This window comes from Microtus pennsylvanicus, chromosome 8, assembly GCF_037038515.1.
Source record: "Microtus pennsylvanicus isolate mMicPen1 chromosome 8, mMicPen1.hap1, whole genome shotgun sequence".
Classification (NCBI taxonomy): domain Eukaryota; kingdom Metazoa; phylum Chordata; class Mammalia; order Rodentia; family Cricetidae; genus Microtus; species Microtus pennsylvanicus.
In genome coordinates, this window is record NC_134586.1 from 20,007,800 (window position 1) to 20,029,873 (window position 22,074).

General features: G+C 42.8%; 1 protein-coding gene across 1 annotated transcript in view; it reads left to right on the forward strand.

The window, feature by feature from the left end:
* The first annotated feature begins 543 nt into the window (after positions 1-543).
* LOC142855973 (alpha-2-macroglobulin-like protein 1) overlaps positions 544-22,074 on the forward strand; it is a 44,455-nt gene continuing 22,924 nt past the window's right edge. Inside the window, exons 1-20 of the mRNA XM_075982653.1 lie at positions 544-673; positions 970-1,153; positions 1,693-1,849; positions 3,302-3,354; positions 4,269-4,289; positions 6,101-6,269; positions 6,769-6,853; positions 8,411-8,528; positions 9,073-9,184; positions 9,463-9,572; positions 9,902-10,060; positions 10,799-11,026; positions 11,954-12,008; positions 12,748-12,893; positions 13,443-13,592; positions 17,303-17,473; positions 18,037-18,178; positions 19,807-19,909; positions 20,364-20,592; positions 21,230-21,359. Coding sequence (XP_075838768.1) covers positions 609-673; positions 970-1,153; positions 1,693-1,849; positions 3,302-3,354; positions 4,269-4,289; positions 6,101-6,269; positions 6,769-6,853; positions 8,411-8,528; positions 9,073-9,184; positions 9,463-9,572; positions 9,902-10,060; positions 10,799-11,026; positions 11,954-12,008; positions 12,748-12,893; positions 13,443-13,592; positions 17,303-17,473; positions 18,037-18,178; positions 19,807-19,909; positions 20,364-20,592; positions 21,230-21,359 — 2,587 coding nt within the window. The 5' untranslated portion in view covers positions 544-608. The remainder of the gene's footprint in view (positions 674-969; positions 1,154-1,692; positions 1,850-3,301; positions 3,355-4,268; positions 4,290-6,100; positions 6,270-6,768; positions 6,854-8,410; positions 8,529-9,072; positions 9,185-9,462; positions 9,573-9,901; positions 10,061-10,798; positions 11,027-11,953; positions 12,009-12,747; positions 12,894-13,442; positions 13,593-17,302; positions 17,474-18,036; positions 18,179-19,806; positions 19,910-20,363; positions 20,593-21,229; positions 21,360-22,074) is intronic.

Here is a 22,074-nt window from a genome sequence, read left to right on the forward strand (position 1 = left end):
CTTTCTTAGTATTTGCTTCACTATGCCTTTAAGTACAGAAAATTGAACCCTACTTATAAGTGATTTTCTTTACTTTATAAGATTATAAAAGAATAGCTTAGCACATTCAGTTACCCCTAAAGTGCTTCTGTCTTAAGATGTGTGATCCATGAACACATTTTCCTGTTGACACTGTATTGAGACTGTGTTTTGCAGAGCTGTTTCCTTCCGAGCGGTACTCCCTCGTAGCGCTGCGTTGCTGCTGCAGTCAGCCCCGTGTGGAGCACGAGAATAGTATGAACGCCTGTGTGTCGCACAGCTACTTTCTTTGTTTTTTGTCTTCTTCCTGCCCAGCGACTCCAAGCAGGCCGACACCCAGCGAACTTTAACAGGAAGTTACACATAAACCGATACCCCCTGGCGAGGTAACAGGAGAGGCAATGTGAAGGGATCAGGCTCATGATCCTTGCTCCAAAACGTAATTGATCTTCTATTCTGTGCGACTATAAAGGCAACGGCAAGGCTGACACAAAGCGAAGGAAAGAAAGCCGCGCACCTAGGTAGCTGACTTCTGGTGAGAGGAGGAGAGGGTGCTTCTTCTGAAGTTAACCGTCAAGCGCCGGGACAAAATGACGCCTGCCATTTTGTTCACCTCTCTCCTGCTTCCTCTCACTCATGCTGTGACTTCAGAACCGTAAGGGAATTCTAAACTCTCTGTATCGAAATATTGGCAGTGCCATCCGATTAAATGGATTCCATGTTAAAATCTGGTTGGTTCATTGTTCTATTTCAACTTCAGCCAGTGAGTGAGGGTTCGCCCTCTAAGTATTGAGAAAATATCAGGAGAATGGATGCCCTTAAGAGCATCCAGTTTATCATAGTCCTGCCTAGAAAGATGTGCAGTTTGGGAGATCTTTCCATAACTCAAGTTCGCTGTTTGTGGAGGGTCCCTAGACCCGCTGACAGAGTGCTGGCGTTCTCTTTGCGCAGGCGATACATCCTGTGGGTTTCTTCGGTGGTACAGCGCTTTTCCCCAGAAAAAGCCTGTCTTCATTTTTTAAACCTCAATGAGTCTGTGTCCTTGAGCGTCATCCTGGAATACGATGGATCCAATACTACTATCTTTGACCAGTCTGTGGAGGCTGGGAACTTCTACGCTTGCACCAGTTTCCAGGTGATGCAGCAGGAGCCCAAGTGGGAATAGGAACCTCTTCTCGTAAAGCTGCTTTTCAGTAACTAATCTTGATTTGGATTGACTTGCAAAATCTGGCCCCGGGCAGGGGGTGGGGTGGCATAAACTTCAAGAGAAGCAAAAAACAAAAGGAAAAATTTTAATGCATATCCTATATTGCTGCTGTCGTTGGCGATTTTCTATCATAGGAAATGATGGGGCAATTGCTATTTTAGAGAGTGAATGTGTGTCATGGAGTCTAAAAGGAAAATGTAGTCTCAAGGGTGGAAGGATTTGGTTCAGAACAACACAAAAAGAAAATAGACAACAAGAAAATAGGGACCTGGATTTATTAAAAGAGAGAGAGAGAGACAGAGACAGAGAGAGAGACAGAGAGAGACAGGGAAAGAGAGAAGACCCTTATACTGAGTTGAGCAATTTCAACAGGTGATCAGGCAGTGAGGGGTTTGCAAGGCTTTACCTGTCTGAGCATCTAAATTAAGACATGCGATCTCCCCCTCTCTGCTCTTCTACATAAACAGGTGTCTCAGACATCCTTGGAGCAGTTGGCCTTTGTGACCTTCCTTGCTCAGGGAAACACTCTGAAAATCTCTGAAAGGAGAGTGGTGGCCATCGCTGCTGAGGAAAACGCAACGTTTGTGCAGACAGATACGCCCATCTACAAACCTGGAGACACCGGTAATTCCCTGTAAACACAGTCTCCAAACTGACATGTAGAACTTAGGAAAGCTTGTCTTTCTTGTCATTGACGGCTGCATTCCCGTCATCCCTACAGCTGGGAGACGGCGTCCTTAGATCAGGAGCTGATATCCATAAGACCCTGTCCGGTCCTTCCACTGTTTACAAATCCCCCTGACACAGCTCCATGGTGCAGTGGTTTCCAGCAGAGAACGCAACGTGTAATTGTTTGATCTAAACCACTGATCCATAACATGCCTGTTTGGCAAGCTCATTCATTCTCTTTCTCAAGCCAATTATTTCATACTTGGATTAGAGATAATGAAAGTTTCTTATGACTTTCAAGGAAGAAATGAGAGTCATTGTACAAACAGTGCCAATCACAACAAAGATCTCACCGGCAACATTGAGGGATTCTATTGTTCTATTTTTATTTTCATTGTAATAACACATGGAAATCAGACGGAGCCTTTCTGCTTTCTGCACTATTGTCCCAAGCAGATTATGGCAGACAGAACACCAGGCTATAAGTCAAAACAACTTGCTTTGAATCTCGGCTCTGTTAATCAATGAGTGACTTTGAACAAGTAAATTCTGATCTTCGAGATTTAATTTCTTCATTTGTAAAATTAATGGTTTTGAGATGAAACCACCTGTCCTGATTAATAGTACACATTTCTATGTTTTTTTTAAGGGGCTGAAAATGGGCTTTATTCTGGCTTAAACAACAAACATTTACTCCTGGCAGTTGAGGAACCTGCCGATGTGACATGTCAGGGGTGGTTTCCCACAGCCACTCTCTGCTGTGCTCTGACTGACGGGATGGAGTCGGGGGCAGGGGAGTTCCTCCAAGGAGTCTCCGCTGTGCTCTGAATGGCCAGCTTATGTAGGCTTCTTTTCATTTTTCTTCTATAATTAATTTTAAGTCATCACAAAAGACTGTGGATTCCATTATGACATTTTCACATATAATATAGCAAAGATAATTCTTAAAGAGAGACTTTCTTTTTCTGATTTTCCCTTTTACTGCTCCTACTAAAATATTAGAATGAGTGGCACAAAGAGCCAACGTCTTTCCTTTGTAGTTCTGCTAAAGTAACTTAATTTTTCTAACATCATATTCAAAAAAAATAAATATTTCACAGTTGTGCTTCTATGAATAATCTGTCACTAATTCTGGTTCAAGATGTCCCGGTCTTTCATCTCATGGCCAACAGGGTAAATGTTTCTAATGGTAGCTGGTGTCAGCACTGGGAACAACAGGAATCATAAACAAAGGGACGATAAACACACTGAGAGGTTTTCCCCAATGAACTCCTAACCTCAAAGGTCAAATGAGAGCGAGGGGGAGGGGATATGGGAAAGCAATTAACTATGTATATATTAACAGTCATAGCTGTAAGGTGGGAATCACGAGAGAAACACTTTGTGACCCTGTCCCCGTTCTTTCAGTTCACTTTCGCATTGTGACATTGAACGCCTGGCTCAAACCTGTCAATGACTTGGTGAGTCCACAGTTCCTAACGGCACAATTTCCTAATGGTACAATGGAATTTAAATCCAGTAATCAAATCCATTGCTATACAAAGCCCCTTTCGGGAATGTAAGTCAGTATACTTCAGATACCTGCACATCCATGCTTATTCTTACACTATTCACAATAGCCAAGGTGTGGAACTGGCCTTGGTGTCCATCAGCAGATGGATGCATAAAGTGTACATGGTGTGTGTATATGACTGAGTTTTATTCAGCCATAAAGAATAGAATTATGTCGTTTGCACAAAAATTAATAGAACTAGAGTTCATTGTGTTAGGTTAAATTAGCCAGACTCAAAAGATAAATATCATGTTTTCTTTCGTGTGTATAATTATACCCAAACACACAAACACATACATGTGCACACACGCATGCGTGCACATGCACACACACATGGAACATGAAAATAAAAGGAATACCATGAAGGTAGAGAAACAGTTCTAAAGGGAGAAGGGACAGAGAGGGTAGTGAGAGAGAGAAAGAGAAAATACCATGATTTCTGTCATATGTTGGATTTAGACTTAGCTATTTATACACACACAAGCAAAGGGGGAGGTGGGGCGGACAGGAGAGGGTGATATGAAGTGAACCCAAGCATGATGCAATATGTATGAACATATCATAACAAAGCCCATTGTTTTATACACTCACTAAAAGAATTAATTAAAAAATAAACCTTGGGCCGGGCAGTGGTGGCACACACCTTTAATCCCAGCACTTGGGAGGCAAAGACAGGTGGATCTCTGTGAGTTCGAGGCCAGCCTGGTCTACAAGAGCAAGAGCCAGCACAGTCTCCAAAGCTACACAGAGAAACCCTTGGGAGCAACGCTATTTGGCAAAAGAATGTCTCACTAAAATGCCATTCTGTGTTTTTTCCTTCAGTACCCTTCAATCGCCGTTCAGGTAAGACATCTACTTTCCATTTCCGGTTTTAAAACATTCAGTTTGGGAGTGGTATCCTCCAGTTTTTCCATTTTATATAACTAAAATTTCAGACGATTGAAACAAATGGTTAGAAAGTAGGCTTAAGATACAAGTTTGAAAACTCTGAAGGTGCCTAGGAACAATGTTTTCTTGTCCATGAATCCCCAAGAGTATTGTGGCGGGAATTTAAAGACAGAAACTTGTTTATTTTTCCCCTCTGTATAATTCTAAATCTCATCATCATCGGTGACTAAACATATTTCACTGATTTTTTTTATTAGATGTCTTGCACTTACCATGTAATTAGCTGGGTCTCTCAGCTTGCTCGTAAATAGCAATCAGTCCCTATATTCATTTTCCCTGCATGCGGCATGTGCTCCATCATGAGCTAACCCTGGGGGTCGGGGTCTAGGCTCCTAATCCACAGTTACGGGCAAACTCACACACGCACAAACTTCCAACTGGCCTGTCTAATAGTGCGATGGGCTCTTCGTATGGGTGACTTAGGTGACATGAATTCCAAGTGAGCCAGTCAACAGTTTGCCTTCACACCTGCTGTGTTCTGCTGAGAGGAACACAAAGCTTGCTTAATGTTGGCTTCGATGAAGAGACAATCACCAGTCACAAGTCACACGGTGTCGGTGTGGGCACCCAGAGCAGCACAGTGGCGTTCGCCGAGCGTGGTGTTTTAGCCTCTATGCACACAAGGCCTGGTTCTTTTGGAAACAGTTCACTCTGCTCTGTGACACCCACTCACATCTAAGCCAGCGTGGGCTCTCATGGTCTAGGATATCGAATACTCCAAACTTGAAAGTAGAGGAAAAGAAATCATCAAAACCTTTGAAACCACAGTTTTGCTTCCTTACACAATCTGTTCAATGAGGTCTCTTTAAAGAAGTCTTTTAAACATGACTGCTTCAATCAGAGCCGGGAAGTGTAAAATAGTTATGGAAGTAAACGTGTGTGTGGCCACGTGCTGAAAGCAAATAAAGAAGGTTGCTTTCGGATAACTGTCCCTGATTTTTATTATCACAGAAATTCCACATTGTTATTGTTGGATAATCCATGGCCAACTTAGGCAGAGACCAGGTGGAAATCTGTGTCAAAATCGTTTTTAATTTTATTCTTAATTAATTAAAAATAACACTTTAATCAAACTAATTAAAACTGAGGGTTAATAAAGTTAGTAATTAATAATGTGTTGATTATTATACCTGGGTATTTTGCCTATGTCTATTGGCACCACATGCATGCAGTACCTGCAGAGGCCAGAAGATGGCGTCAAATCCCCTGGAACTGGAGTCACAGATGATTATGAACCACCGGGAAGGTGCTGGGAATAGAACCTAGGTGTGCAAACAGTGCTTTTAACCACTGAGCCATCTCTCCAGCCCCTGTGATGTTCATTTTAATCATTTTAAATGTTTGCTATGATTGGTGTCCCTTTATATACTTATTGGCTATGAGTTCACTCTGCTTTGGGGATTACTATTCTGGATTATGTATCCTGAATTTCTATTTTTTTTAACTATATTACTTTGGAAAGATAAAAGTCAAAGGTGTCAGTTATAAATTATTTTTCATATGAATTTTAGTTTTAAGAGAAAGAAACATCGATTGAATTTGAATATGTTGGAGTAGTTACGTTGTATCAGGGACTTGAGGTCCTTAGTCAAACATTACAGTAGTTCACCCTTTGCTTCCAATAACTATGGAGAACACTCACGGTAAGGAAAACGTAATTTTCACACACAACCTCTGATCATCCTTCTTTATTCACCGTTCTCGAGGATCCCGAAAGCAATGTGATTTTCCAGTGGAAAAACGTAACCACTTTCAGAAACATCACCCAGCTGGCATTCCATCTGACTCCAGAGCCCATGTTTGGGGATTACACAATTGCCGTAAGGAAACTATCTGGAACGACAGTGGTGCACCAGTTCACTGTTAATCGGGATGGTAAGCAAGTACTGGTTGTGATTCTCCTGCCGACGAGTTCGAAGCAACACAACAAAACTTTCTAGACCCTGGGAAAAGCACTGGAGCCAGGCTGGGCCTCCGCTGTCTGCTTTTCTGTGGCCTCCCCGGTCCTCCCTTTGCCTCGCTCCCGGCCCACACCTTCCTCTGATCCTTGCCCATCCCTCCGCTCATCAAAGAAATACCTTATTTTTCTGGGATTCAGATGCTCTCCTAAAAAAAGATCTAACAGCTAAAACATAAAAAAGAGTGAATTTTCGAGGCTAGACAAAAATAATAGATAAAAATAAACAAGCCGCCAACAGCAAAAATCAGAACAAGCAAACTACGGAAGAGCGGCTCTCTAACGAGGCACCAGCACAGACCCGGGTGCAAGGCAGGGCTCGTGGAGGACAAAGGCAGGCACCGACACGGTTTGCTCTAATTGCAGAAGCTCTGCTCTCTAGGGATTCTCAGCTGAAGCGTGTTCCTTTGTTTTCAGTACTGCCCAGATTTGAAGTTGAGGTCAGGGCACCGGAGACAATAACGATTGCGGACCATCAATTTCAAGTGGTTGCATGTGCAAAGTAAGTGTTTCCTCAGACTAATCCATTCCCACAGGGTAAATTAAGTCTAATTATAAAATGCCATTTATATACTTACATTAAAATTATTTTAGAAAATTGTGAATGCTTGATAAATATAAAAAAAGCAGACTACAGTGTGTTCTACCAATTGCTAGCACACTATAGCTGATTTTCCTCTAATACTTTGTGAAATTTTTCCCTAGTTATATTTATTCTTTTCTTTCCGTTTTATCTAATATTTTAAAGACACACATCTCCGTATTTTGCTAGTCTTTCTGTCTCTTCCAACTCCTTGCCCTGTAAGCATCTTCATATGCAAATAGCAGTTTTGCCTAATTATTGTTCTACTATGTAACATGTAACCTATTGCACTGTGTTTTCTAGTAATTTATGCTTTGGTAGTGGATGTCTTCTGAAAAACTGTAATAGTCTGATTTAGAACTGAAAATTGTTTGCTTAAGAAAGATATCACTAAAGGTAATTGCCGAGTCAAAATGTGTAATATTCTTTTAGTTATAAATGTCAAGTCGCTCACCTAACTCCAGTCACTGGTGTGAAAGTCCTGGCTTCACTGAATCTTTACCTTCATTGAGGGTTTTTAGAAAGGGAGGAAGGGAGGGAGAGATGTAGGGAGGGAGGGAGGGAGGGAGGGAGGGAAGTGAGTTATCAAAAGTTCGTAGAAATAAGGAAGTTTATAATTTAGCTTGAATTTATTTGAGTTCCCTAACATCACCCTATCTGCTCTTAGGAACATTTATCCCCTATATGGGGAAAAATATTTCTGATGCCCTTCACCCTTTTTGTGGTATCTTTTTTCAAATTTATAACAATAATGCAAAACAGCTGGTATTTATTGGGTGGCAGCTAGAGAAATTATTTCCACAGTGTCATAAGCTGGGAGTTGTCATCATCTCAACTTTATAAATCAAGATAAGCCATGAGTACCGGGATAGCCTCGGCTTTGGGAGTGTTCTGATGGCCGAGAGCTACACCTGCGCAGTTTGGTGTCACCGTCGTTCTGTCGTTTGATAACTATGCCATCCTATGAGCAGACGCCTGGTGAGAGGGCTGAATGCTCTAACAGCTGGCATAAAACACTAATTTTTGTATATTTTTCAATATATTGAAGCTGCAGTCTGGAAAGGGCTACCTGCTGAAGACATAAAGGGGGTCTTCATACTCTCCCCAGGAATCTTGGAGTCCGTCTGTGTCTCTCAGAGAAGGATCAAGACATTTCTCTGAGCTTCCGTGCAGAGTATCTGCTCACTTTCCAATACTTCTGTCAGATTAAATATATTTAAATTTTTTACTCATTAAGTTTTTCTTCGCTGATATTTTAGATCATCTAAAAATATTTTTGTTTGTTCGCTGTCTGGAAAACCAGCCAGGTCCTCTTCATATATTATTTTTGCCTAAATTCTGTGGCAGAAAATAACCGCAAAGGTGTTCAGATGGAAGCGCTCAGTCTCAAGACTTCATATATGATTTCTGATGAAGCACATACATGCCACTCTGGTACTGCCCACCAGTGATCATGGATGCACCTTCTCCCACTAGGTACACCTACGGCCAGTCTGTGCAGGGGAAAGCCCAGATCCAGGTGTGCAGAGAGCTTTCCTCCTCTGGGTATTGTGAGAGCGATAATAATGAAATATGCGAGCAGTTCACTGCACAGGTACAGATCCCGGGCTTGCTCCAGAGGGACATCCCCACTCCCTTCTCTTGGTGATTTTATTCCTTTACAAAAGGATTCCTAGCGCTGTCATCGTGCGGCTAGCACAGGTTAGAGCTCAGTGAGTTGAAGAACATGGAGATATCACAGGTTTAAAATAACGCCTTGTATGTTTGCCCTATTTCTAATAATAGACCGTTACAGGTAGTGGCATCCTTCATTTAAGGGGTGTTGGCCTGTCTGTTGCTGGTGCTTCTCCCAAGGGTGTTTATTACTCTCGGGATATCATTAACTGCATTCTCATCCTTTAACTCTTTCGTGCCTATGTTACTTCCAGGAGAACGGCCTTGAATCTGTAAAGTGCAGACACGTCCCTTCTCTTGATGTATGTCTTCTCCCACTTCATCTTCCTGCTTTAACTCTCTTTATCGGTTCAGTGACTTCGTGGGGGAGACCTGGGCACACAGGGGTGGGATGCATCTGTGCTAAAATTCCATGCGACTCTTGGATCCCTGACTTCTTCATTATACCTCTGTTTATTTTTCAGCTGAAAGATGGCTGTGTTTCTCAAACTGTCAACACGAAAGTCTTCCAACTATACCGCCCTGGATTTTTTATGACATTTAATGTGAATGTACTGGTTACAGAATTTGGAACAGGTAATGACTGTTTTATGAACAAATTGGGAATGCATGGTGACTCACTGAGAAAGAAAACCATACAGAGTTAGGAACATCGTGTGTTAATTATTAATTACTGCTCAAAGGGTAAAGAAACATCTTTAAAGGTGGCTTTCATGGGGAATGGAAGTATTGAACCCATGGCCTCACACATGCTTAGACAGCAAGCTTCTGCCACTGAGATACACGCCCCGCCCTCACGGGTTTTGTTCAAATGATTAATCCCTTCCTGACGCTGTGTTTCGTTATTTCTTCAGGTGTGCAGATCAGTAAAACACACCCTGTTTTTATCACTTCGGTGCTTGGCAGCGTGAGTTTTGAGAACATGGACTCTTTCTACAGGAGAGGGATCGCTTACTCTGGAACTGTAGGTTTGACAAGATGTTTAAGAGACCTTGTTTAGTTTTCTTTGTTTGCAGATTATCACTTGAAATTTCCTAGACACTTTTTTTTCTAGGTTCACAATACACTTTTAACATTGCTATGTCTGATACGTTTGGAAAGTTCTAGGCAAAAAGAAAGCAACGTATAAAATGATAGCCAGCTTCTCCTGTTTTATGTGTAAACATAATTAGCGGAATGGATATTTCTATTTGTTGAAATTTCTGTTAAGTGGTCGCTCTCATGAACTCAGAATTCCCTGTAGACGTGTGAAGTCCATGTCGTAAAAGGGTTAACATTTCTGCTTTTGTACAGCTTAGATTTTCTGGTTCCGATAACACACCGATGGTGAGCAAGCTTTTGCAACTGGAGCTCAATGGCAAATTTCTAGGAAATTATACCACAGATGGGAACGGGGAAGCTCAGTTTTCCATCAACACTTCAGAGATCTTCGATGCACAGATCAGCCTGAAAGTAAGATATCCAAGGGTGGATGGAAACTGAGGAATCCCGCAGAGGCCCAGTGCTAGGGGCTTGGAGCATGAGAAGGCTCATTCGGTGCACAGAGGGAGAGATGCTGTGAGATCTCTTCTGAAATGTCTACAGATGTTTGCAGTTAAACTGTTTGTCATGGTTCACATGCAGGTGAAGGATACAGAACTTAAATCTAGTTCTCTGGCTGTAATTAAAAGTAAAAAAGTCAGAGCATGGTAGTTATGCCCGTAATTCTAGCACCTAAGATGCTGAGTCAGGAGGATCTTGAGCTGCAGGCAAGATTGGGCTACATAGTCATCCACCCCCTGACCATCCCCACCAACAAACACACACACATACACATACATACACACACACACACACACACACACAGAGAGAGAGAGAGAGAGAGAGAGAGAGAGAGAGAGAGAGAGAGAGAGAACATAACAGTTCACTGTTAGTTCAATTAGACAGTCCTATATCCACGGTTATTATCTCATTTTCTATGAGTCAGTTCTTTCCTTCCACCACAGCAGTGCCCAGAGTCAAGCTTGGATGGTCAGGCCTGGTGGCAAGTGTCCTTACATGCTGAGCCATCTTGCCAGACTCCCCAGTAACAGCTACCAGTCAGCTTCCTCCCTGCTCTGAAGAGACGAGACGCCTTGTGTTCTGAAGCGTTCCCTCTCTGGAAGTGCCCATCATTCTAACATCTTTCCTTTGTTTTTTCTGTCATGTCAGGCAGTATATGTCCGACCCGGAGTCTGCCATCGTCCCAGCTGGTTGAACCCTGAGTATCTGGATGCCTACTTCACAGTCTCTCGCTTTTACTCCCAAACCAACAGCTTTCTGAAGATCGTTCCTGAGCCAAAGAAGCTTCCCTGTAATCAAGAGAAGATGATTTCAGTACTTTACTCCCTAAACCCTGAGGCCTACACGGATGACTCAGGCGTGAACTTCTTCTATTTGGTAAGTCTCAGCTGACAGATCTGTCTACTCAGCACAACCCGGTTTAGGAGGTGTCATCTCTTAGGACTTGGCTACCTGAGTGAACTCTGTCTACCCGCTTTGCTGTTGAATAGCCCTGGCTCCATTAAGGACACAGGAGCCGGCTTGCAAAACAATCCCCGGCAATCTGAGTTCCTGTGAGACTGAAACACTTGCCTCCTCAGTCAGTCCATTATACTTCCTATCAATATTTATGAGCATGTGAGAGGGTAAGCAACATGGAAAGCTCGGAACGATGAGCGGTAAAGGAGGCTTCTCTCATTCCCTCTCATCAAGGCTTCCTGGAGAGGGAAAACACACGCGGAAATTAAGACACTCCTACTTCTATCCCCCCCCACCCCGACTCTCTCCTAGTTGTTAAGCATGTGTGTCCACCTTGGGCACCTTGTTCAGACTCTCTAAGCCCTGGAGTTCTCGCTGTATATTCCTAACTGGAAACGATAAAGGAATCAATTAGACTCACCAACTACAATAGTAGGCTTGAGGCACTGTCAAAGAATTTCATGTGTGTCAAGCCACCTGGTCAGCCTCATGGGGACTCCATGTCACAGCACGGAACAGAGGCAAATGGATAGATGGTGGTCAGGCAAAGCCGCCAGCTTCTGCATGCATTGGATGGCTTCACAAGTTTTCTGGTGTTTTCTCTGTTCCGGCCCAACCTGTATGAAGTTCCCTTTTAGTGTTCAGTAGTGGAAGCTGTCTTGTTACAGGTCACTAGATCAGTCCACGATGACACGATACAATGCTAGCTGCAGCACCCACACAAGGTCAGTCACGATGACATGATACAATGGTCACTGCACTGCTCATATAGGGTCAGTCAGTCCACGATGACACGATACAATGCTAGCTGCAGCACTCACACAGGATTTTCTTTGTCTGCCTCAGGTGATGGCGAGAGGAAGCATCTTCCTCAGTGGACAGAAGGAAGTCAGAAGCAAAGGTGGATATGATGCACTTGCTTTGAAATATGCACCTTATCGTCACGCTTTTGTCCACAAATTAGGGCGGGCACTTGTTTCCACTTGCAGTTGGAGGGTTGGAGATAGCCTAGCCTGAGGTAACATACAGAATAGTTTAAACAAGGAGATTGCTACCTTTCTGTCAATGTTCTGGTTGGCTTTTTGTGTGATAAGCACTGGCCAAAAGCAACTTGGAGAGGAAAGGGTTTATTTCGTCCTATACGTCCATCATGGAGGGAAGTTGGGGCAGGAACCTGGAGGCAGGAATTGGAGCAGAGACCTTGGGAGCATGCTGCTTACTGACTTGCCCAGCCTGCTTTCTTATACCAGGATTGGCACAGGCCAGAGTGGTCTGGGCCCTCCCACATCAATCTTTAGTCAAGAAAATGCTCCTATAGGCATGCCCACTGGGCAATCAGATGAAGTCAATTCCTTAATTGGGTTCCTCTTCCCAGGTGATTCAAGTTTGTATCAAGTTGACAAAAATTAGCTGGTACCATTACTATCAGTTAATCACGCATCTTATAGAAGAGGAATGGATGTCTAAGACATTCCTATCGTAATATCATCCTCATCTGTGTATAAGTCCCCGCTTTTTATTTGTGTTTAAATAAGGCCCCGTTTACCTTTTCTGTCCTCAAACAATTCCCCCTAATCCAAACAAACCCACATATAAGTTAGAGCCAGTCCATGTGGTCTGTGAACTGCCTGTTTCCACAGCCTGGAACGGAAACTTCTCGTTCCCCATCAGCATCGGTGCTGATCTGGCACCAGTGGCTGCCCTCTTTGTCTACACCCTCCACCCCAGTGGGGAAATCATTGCGGACAGTGTCAAGCTCCAGATTGACAAGTGCTTTAAAAACCAGGTGATGTTTCTTCTAGCAGCAGGTCAGCATTTTGCTTCCTGCCACTTCCTTTTTAAAATTTGTTTTACTTAGTGTGTGTGTTCGCGCGTGCGCATGTGTTTGCACACGCGCATATGTGTGCGTGCGTGCATACACACATGTATGTGTGCCCATGAAGTGAGTGCGTGAAGATCAGGGGACAGTCTGCAGGACTTCATTCTCTCCTTTCCCATGTGGCTTCCAGGGATCAACCTCAAGCTGTTAGCCATGGTAGCAAGCCCTCTTACCCACTGAGCTATCTCGACAGCCCTCATAATCTTTACCCTGTAATCTCCTAGTTAAATGGATAAAGAATGGTAATCATGAATAGTTAATCATCTTGAAGATGCCTGATCATGGGGAGCTAGGGCATGGAGAAAGGAGATATTTCAAAAGGGAACTGAGAATGGACAGGAAAATGTATGTATGTACAGAAATCCGTCAGGATTTATTTGGAAAAGACAAGATTTATTCAAATTCTCTTCCTGTGTCGTTATCTCCACCCTCATTGGTTGCCTTTCTCTGCTTCAGGTCAGCGTGAAGTTCTCAAAGGAGCAGGACCTGCCCGGCTCCACCACCCGTCTATGTCTTCAAGCAGCCCCGGACTCCTTCTGTGCCCTGAGAGCGGTGGACAAAAGTGTCCTTCTGCTGAAACCCGAACAAGAACTGTCTCCTGAAAGTGTAAGCCCCCTTCCTCCCTCCCTTCCTCCCTCCCTCCCTTCCTCCCTCCCTTCTTCCCTCCTCCCTTCCTCCTCTCCCTCCCTTCTCTCCCTCCCTTCTTCCCTCCCTTCCTCCCTCCCATCCTTCCTCCCTCCCTCCCTCCTATCCTTCCTCCTTCCCTTCTCTCCCTCCCTTCCTCCCTCCCTCCCTCCTTTCTCCCTTCCTCCTCTCTTCCTCTCTTCCTCCCTTCCTCCCTTCTCTCCCTCCCTTCCTCCCTCCCATCCTTCCTCCCTCCCTCTCTCCCTTCCATCCTTCCTCCCTCCCTTCTCTCCCTCCCTTCCTCCCTTCCTCCCTCCCTTCTCTCCCTCCCTTCCTCCCTCACTTCTCTCCCTCCCTTCCTCCCTCCCTTCTCTTCCTCCCTCCCTCCCTCCCTCCCTCTCTCCCTTCCTTCCTCCCTTCCTCTCTTCCTCCCTCCCTTCCTACCTCCCACCCTTCCTCCCTCTCTCCCTCCCTTTCTTCCCTCTCATCCCACGCCTCCTGCCTGATTCCAGCACAGTATGACATCCTGAGGACAGCAGCATCCTTCCCTTGTTCTTGCCTTAGTAGAAACTACAGGAACATGAGCTCCTTCTGGCTCATGTATGACAGTCTCTCGACAACTTTCTATGTTCATTTTATAAAAGTTGTCCCATTTAAATATTGTCTCTCAGTTGGTGCTAGTTTGCCTCATTTCTTAAGCGATTAAGATAAAAATATTTATTATTTTATTGTATGAATATGTTGTCTGCATATACATCTCTGCATGCTGGAAATCGGACCCAGGTTCTCTGAGGCACAGCCAGTGCTTCTAACCACTGAGCCATCTCTCCCGACCCTAGAGTAAGAATTTCATGGAAATTTCCAAATTCATTTTGTTGAAAATTAAGGAAGTCCTTATGACCTAAGAGCTATGCTCTCTGTGTCAACAGTTATGTTTCTTTATGTTTTATTATATTTTTATGCTTATACTTTTTCCCTTATTTATTTTTTTTTGCTGAGTTATCAACTGAATGTAAAGTGGTTTTTATGGGGGTTTGCTTGGTTTGGGTTTGAGGCTCTGCCCCATTATTCTTACATTTTGTCATTGCTGCTTTTAGTAGTATTTTAAAAATCTATCACAAATTAATGTAGTTAAACAGGTTAGAGGTCTTGGCATTTTTCTCTGATATCATTGGCTGTCTGTTGTTTGCTGTGGTGGTGGGATTGGAGCCAGGACTCGTGTGTGCAAAGAAAGGACTTTGTCACTAAACTCTGTTCCTAGCCCTGTTCCTGCCTTCACACTCCCCCGTAGATGCCAATGTCTAGCGATTGCTCCATTTCTGTTTTTCAGAATTTTTTTTCTGTTAGAAGTTACCCCTTTATGCCAAAAATTCACATACTGAGACTTTTGTCTTTTAATTCTATTAAAAGACAGTTTGTCATGGTTTACTCAGTTATTTTGGGTTATTCTGCTTTATGGTCAGTGATATTTCTATTTTATAAAGCCCTCTGGTGTGTTGATGTGCTCAGATGTGGGTTTTGAAATGTTTATGCATGCTAAGAAGATGTAGTTCCTGTTTTTAACTTATGTTATAGCTATTAAATCTGATTACATATGTGTATGTATATATGTATGTATACATATATATGTGTGTATATAAAAGTTGCGTCTTTCCTTCCTTGGAGAACACATAATGCTTACACTTGTGTTTCTCCCTTATTCCCTGAGCTATCCCAGTTTCCAAGCTATCTTTTGGTTACCTGAATTGTATCCTCTACTGGCTTCCTCAGAAGGGCACATGGTTTCCATGACACTTTCCTCCCAGAGTCATTTTCCTAAAGCCTTGATTTAGAAGCTGGTCATGATGGTAGACCCCTATGACCTCACCACTTGGAAGGTGGAGGCAGGAGGATCAGGAGATGACGGCCAATGAGACATGAAACCTGTCTGAAAAAACAAAGCAAACAGCAAACATAATCTTTTAATAATAAAGAACAATACCTTGATCCATGAAAGATGGGTTAAGTGGCCATGTGCTTTTCTTTAGATTTCTTAAGAACCCTGCTCCCCTCTACCTCGCTGTGAACATTATTTTAAGGAATTGTGCTGTCAGGTAAACTTATTTTCCATGGTAGGTTATTTGATCTTCTTCCCTGGAGGTCTTGGAGGGGTTTTCCCCCTTTATATTTAAACTAAACATTTTAGTAAAATGTCACTTAGGATTTATTGTGTGGGGGAAAATCCAAAGCTGACCCTGAATTATAACTTAAAATTTAAGTTTTTTTTATTTCTTCCCTGTCTTGAAATTTTTCATTCATGTGTTAGCTGTTTTTCACATGCTCTCAGACTCTCATGTTTGCCTGTGACCTGCTTTGGTTCTTTCTTTTTTTCTCTTGTTTTCTGTGTCTCTCTTCTGTAAGCTTGGTGTGCACATCTGTAGCCTCTTTACTTGGGAGACAGACACAGGAGACTCAGGAGGGAAAAGTCACATGATCTGGCCTCAGAAAACAAGAAGCAAATAAGCAATGGATGGTTTCTGTCAGTCAATTTTTCTTGGGGTCTTTAGTCTTTAGAGTTCATTTCTGATATTTTTGTGATTTCTGAGTTCATTCTCAATTATTTCTCCCTTGGTTTCACCCATTTTTATCCTTCCTTTGTTTAATTTCTGATTCATAATCTCTTTAAGTCGTTTCAAGTAGCTTTCATGCCAATTTGGGAATATTTCCTTTATGATGAAATATTTGAGGAATGCTTTTCTCTCTTAGTTAATTGTTGGGGCTGAGCAGTTCCATTGGCCGCAGTGTGTCCTCTCCCGTCACACCCTCCCCTGCTCAAGCACCATCTCCAAGGGTCAGTCCTCTCCCCTGCTCATACCGCCCTGGCCATCAGTTATACCCCCTGATAGCTGCCACCCACGCGAGTCATGCATTTCAGTGAGAGGAAGCTGCCTCTGCCTCTCAAGCCCTTCCCTGGGAGCTGTTGTGTCCAGGGAAGATGGTTCATACTCTGACACTAGCGGCTGGGGTATTTTTATCCGGGACTAATTTGGTGTGTGTTTTTTCTCATTTCTTTGGGTCACTCTCCCTTTGTGCACGTAGTTTCTTGAGCTTTCCTTCAGCTTCACATACCCTCAGTTTTTTTTTTGCAGTCTTTGAGAACATGTCTTGCATAGTTCTGCCAACGATTAGAAGGCTACAGCAACATTCAGCCTCCCTCGTAATGGCGAAAGCACAAGTCTTTGACCTCACTCCTTGTTGACGTTTTTTATGGGCGCACATTCACTGCACACAGCACTGGGCTTCACAAGAACATTTTCCTGCGATTGTATAAAGTACTTGGACTCTTTGTTTATTACTTGGTGCTGTATTTTATCTGGGGTGTGGGGGTTACTATGTTAATACTTAGATTCAAGCAGCTGACATCACCCTCCGGTCTGAAAACTTATTATTAACTTCAGGCCGTTGTCTGTGTGCTAGACTTTGAAACAACCGAATGTTCTCCGTGACCTTTTTCCTCTTTGCTATCCTGAATCCTGCACTTTCAGCCCGAAAAGTTTACCAATAACGTTGACTACATAAAACAAAATTGGTCTCCTCCTTTGACTTTTTGGAAAGTTGACTCAGAAATAAACAGTTATGACACAAAAATTTCCAATCTTATAATTTTGCAAGGAGGGCTTAAAGTCACCAAAGACCATATCTTCCTGTCCTAGGTATACAGCCTGCTCCCGAATATCCAACAATATGGTTATTTCTACCATGGTCTCAACCTGGATGATGCTACAGTAGACCCATGCATCCCTCAGACGGATTTGTTCCACAATGGACTGTATTATACACCTGCAAGCAATGCTTGGGATGGAGACATTGCCAGTCTTCTCAGGGTAAGGGCACAAATGAGTCTCAAAAACATTCCCTGTTGTAACTTTAGTGGTCCTGACCCCCCATCTATGTCTCTCTTCTGTTAAACCAAGAAGATAACTTGCCGTCTGTACTCCACATAAACAGAGACTGTCAGCTCCATATGCTCAGGGGTCAAGTGAGAGCTTTATGATCAGAGTCATAGCAGTTTAGAAGAGGATTCTGAGTCAGACAGCATTTAGCTCAAGTCCCAGTCTGCTGTTTACCGTGTACACTGTGTGTAGACATGCATGTGTGCATGCGTGTTTGCTGTTAAGACAATAGTGGTGCTGATTTCTTGTTTTCCCTTAAGCATACATGGGAAAAACATGAAAATATTAGCACAATAATAAAAATATAGTGATTGCTGGTTTTCTTCCTAATTGTGAATTTTTCTGTAAGTCAAATAAATAGACTTGATTTCTATGGTACTGGATCATGGCTAACACAGAAAATATTATATTTACTGTCTGTTTATTGTGACTGTAGACCTTTCGTGGTTTTCTCAGGAAAGGAGTGTATAACTTTTTGTTTCTCTCTCTGAAAGGACATGGGTCTGAAAGTCTTTACTAACTTCCGGTACCGGAAACCAGAGGTGTGTGCATCCCAGGAAAGCCTGCACTTGCTGAGGTCGTTCGATAGCCCAGAAGGACGGATGATGATGTTCGGCGCTCCAGCTGCTTCTGCCTGTGGGTAGTCCAGAACCTCCTGCTGGAGTATCAGTCAGCAGAACTCTTTGGACTGGGTGTATGTAAGACAAAGCCATGCCAAACGCAGGTCTTACAGATGGTTGATGATGATGTGGAGCAAGAACTAGAATTCCTACAGTTCAACGAGACAGGCTAGAAATAGCTTTGGCCATGAGGAATAAGTAGCTTCTGATACAGGAAGAAGTCCAGGTTTTGGTTTCTGTCTTTCATTATCTTTCTAAATTTTTGTTTGCTTCTTAAGATAGGGTCCTTGTCTGTAGCCCAGACTGGCGTCAAAACAGATGTGAAGACAACTATACAGGATAATGCAGGCAGCAACCCAGCATGGTGTAAGACAACTCAACGAGACTTGCTTGTTTATATTGAAAAGGGTCTCACACAGCACAGGCTGGCCTTAAACTTGTTATGTAGTCAAGGGCAACCTTAAACTTCTGATTCTCCTGACTCCACCTCTCAAATCCTGGAATTTGCAAGCATACACCACCATGCCCAGCGCCATAGTTATAATTTTCATGCAGAAACACTGACGAAGTGCATCCTACGCAGACTACAGGCCACTCCTGTAAAGGACAGTTTTCTGGAGAATTAGAAATAGTAACGCCACTGAAAACTTCAGCAAGAATAATATCAGTGGGCAAAGTTGGCAGGTACTGGCGTGTCCGCCAAGAGTCAGGGCAGAGATTTAATTCATCCAGATTTGGCTGCAGGTGATTTGTTGTTTATTTGTTGTAACTTTTTTAGAAGGCTTTTTGTATTCTTATTTTTAAAAGATTTTATTTATTTATTATGTATACAACATTCTGCCTCCATGTATGCCCGCATGCCAGAAGAGGGCGCCAGATCTCATTACAGATGGTTGTGAGTCACCATGTGGTTGTGGGAATTGAACTCAGGACCTCTGGAAGAGCAGCAGTCAGTGCTCTTAACCACTGAGCCATCTCTCCAGCCCTATTTGTAGTAACTTTTAAACAAACAGAAATTTGAACATCAAAATCGTGACACCCAGATTGAGATTTGAATTTATCAGTGTTAAGCCCTAGAAGCGAATTTCTGTATCACCTCATGCTAAGACATACTAGGCCCGATATAGTCAAGAGCTCAACTCAAGGGCCTGGAAGATGGTTCAGTGGGTAAATTGTTTGCTGTGCAGTCGTGAGGACCTGAGTTCACATCCCTAGCACCCACATAAACGCCAGGCATTTCAGTGCACATCTGTCACCCTAGTGCTCAGGAGCAGAGACGGGTGGGTAGTCTACAGGGATTAGTGACCCGCTAGTCTAGCCGACTCGAGGTGCAAGTTCAGTGAGACCCTACCTCAGAAATCAAGACGGAAAAGCAAGTGAGGAAATCAACCTGTCCGCTAGTACCTTCACAGAGGGTCATACATCACTCACACACACACACACACACACAAAAAAAAAAAAAACTCGAACATTCACGAATGAATACACATGCACTAATGCACACACGCGTGCACAAGCACACATGCACAAATACACATATGCACACACACACACACAGCTTAGTGAGGCCTGTGGCACTGAAGCACAGCACGTACCTTTGTTCTACATGGGACATTTCTTTGCCCTCCTCCCTTCTCATTTTAGTTCATGACATCGCAGATGGCATCAACCAGGCAGAACAGGCCATCAAAGAGACAGTCAGGACGCACTTCCCCAAGACCTGGATATGGGACCTCATCAGTGTGGAGTGAGTTTTACTTTTCTGCTACTTCTTGGGTTTTTTTTCTAAAACAGATTTCTCCCCTGTATATCTCCATATCTATTTTTCTTCTTTTGATTTGTTAACTTTTATTCCTGGGCAATAAAGTAATAAAGTATTTGTAAAAAAAAAATCATTCACTTGTACATCCTGATCATGAATGTTTGATGATTTGTTTGCTTATTTGTTCTGTAAAACTTTACTTTTCCACCAAACCTTCACTCCTATAAATTTCATGCAGGTAGGTATATGCTACCTCAGTTCTTTAAAAAAGATGTTTATAGAAATATGGCATTTCTAAGGTTCGCTTCTACAGACACTCAGACCAGAGATCTGTAACAATGCCTTACCTAACTCCTGAAGTCACTGCGTTTGTGCGTGTTCTGCCTAAACTTGGGTTCCCATTTAGAGGACATAGGTCACCCACAGCTTGTCTTTTCAGTTCCTCAGGTTCAGCAAATGTCTCATTCCTTGTTCCTGATACTATAACCCAATGGGAGGCCAGCGCCTTCTGTGTGAATGGTGAAGCTGGGTTTGGCATCTCACCCAAAGCGTATCTACAGAGCTCCCAGCCCTTCTTCGTTGAAATTGCCTCACCCTTCTCTGTCGTTCAGAATGAGCAGAGTGACGTGGCTGTCAGTGTCTTCAGCTACCTGAGCACATGTGTAGAGGTAAGTCACCCCCTTGATCTGGAAACAAAAATCCAGCCAGCTAAATTATTCACTAGTCTCTTCATTAAATATCACCATAGTCTATTTACAAATAAAAAATTGCACTATAAGGAAGTCATTTCTTTCCATAATCTTTAGGAATCATTATTTACAGTTTTAATTTTATTTTCTGAGTATGATTGTGTGTCTACATGTATGCACGTGAACCATGTGCATTTCTGGTGCCCACAGAGGTCAGAAAAAAACATCAGAGCCCCTTGAATTGACGTTATTGGCTGTAGTGAGCTGCCTCATAGATGCTAAGAACTGGACCCAGCTCCTCTTTAAGAGTAGCAAGTGCTCTTGACTGCTGGGTGACCTCTACAGCCCCCGAAATAATTGTTTTGCATCACAACAATGACTTGAAATTTTAGTGAGGATCTCATTTTGTGATGATACACACTCTACTATTCTGTGAACTTGTGAATGAGTCCTTGGGCTTCTTTTCATTTTGCTAGTTAAAATAAGAAAATCTTCTTAAGATGAAAAATGCCAAGTTCTTGGGAGACATTGTGTCTCCCAATCGTTGTGTGATAAACTGTAGAATTTCAAGCAAAGGTGAGAGAATTTAAATCCATGGCCATTGTTCTGTTTTTAGATTTCTGTTCAGTTAGAAGCATCTGAGAATTATGAAGCAAATAGCAACACCCTGAGTAACAACGGCAGTGATGTTCTCCAGGCTGGAGAACGAAAAACTTATGTCTGGACCATTGTACCAAAGACACTGGGTAAGCAGCAATCTTTTGCGGATTGACCCAGATCCTTATCAACCTCTGCTTTTCTTAGATTTTCTGAAGAAACATGATTTTTTTCTTCAGCATCACATTTTTTAATTTCCTTTATTCATTTCTCTATATTCAAAATTTTTATAATTTCCTTGTTTAAAGGTATTTTATTTTCTGCATGTATGTATGTGTCTGCATGTATGTATGTGCACCACGTGCATGCAGTGCCTGGGGAATCGAGGACAGGGTGTTCCATTGGAACTCAATGGTTGTGAGTTGTCTTATGTGAGTGCTGGAACAAACCCAGGTCTTCTGCAAGAGTAGCAAGAGCTCCAGCACTGAGCCCTCTCTCCAGCCCTATAACCTACTTAGTACTCTGCGGAACAAAACCCCATTCATTCACACAAAAAGTTTAATAAGATTAAAATATGGCACAAATGCTAATGTGCATGATTTATCAAGTCCACATAACATATCCCAAATAAAAACCAGATCTCTCCAATGCTACCATGCTTCTGGCATTTGCTGCTTTACCCAACATTCACATAAAATGCCACTTTTACAAAAATTTCTCCTCAGACAAAACCATCAATTATGAGAGTCACTGGGATTTTTCTAAACTAAATGTAATAGCTCACCAGATACAATAAACCCAACCATTGGATCGAATACTGAGAACTTTGCTCTAGTGTTGGGCAGTTTAGAAAAGTGTCTGCAG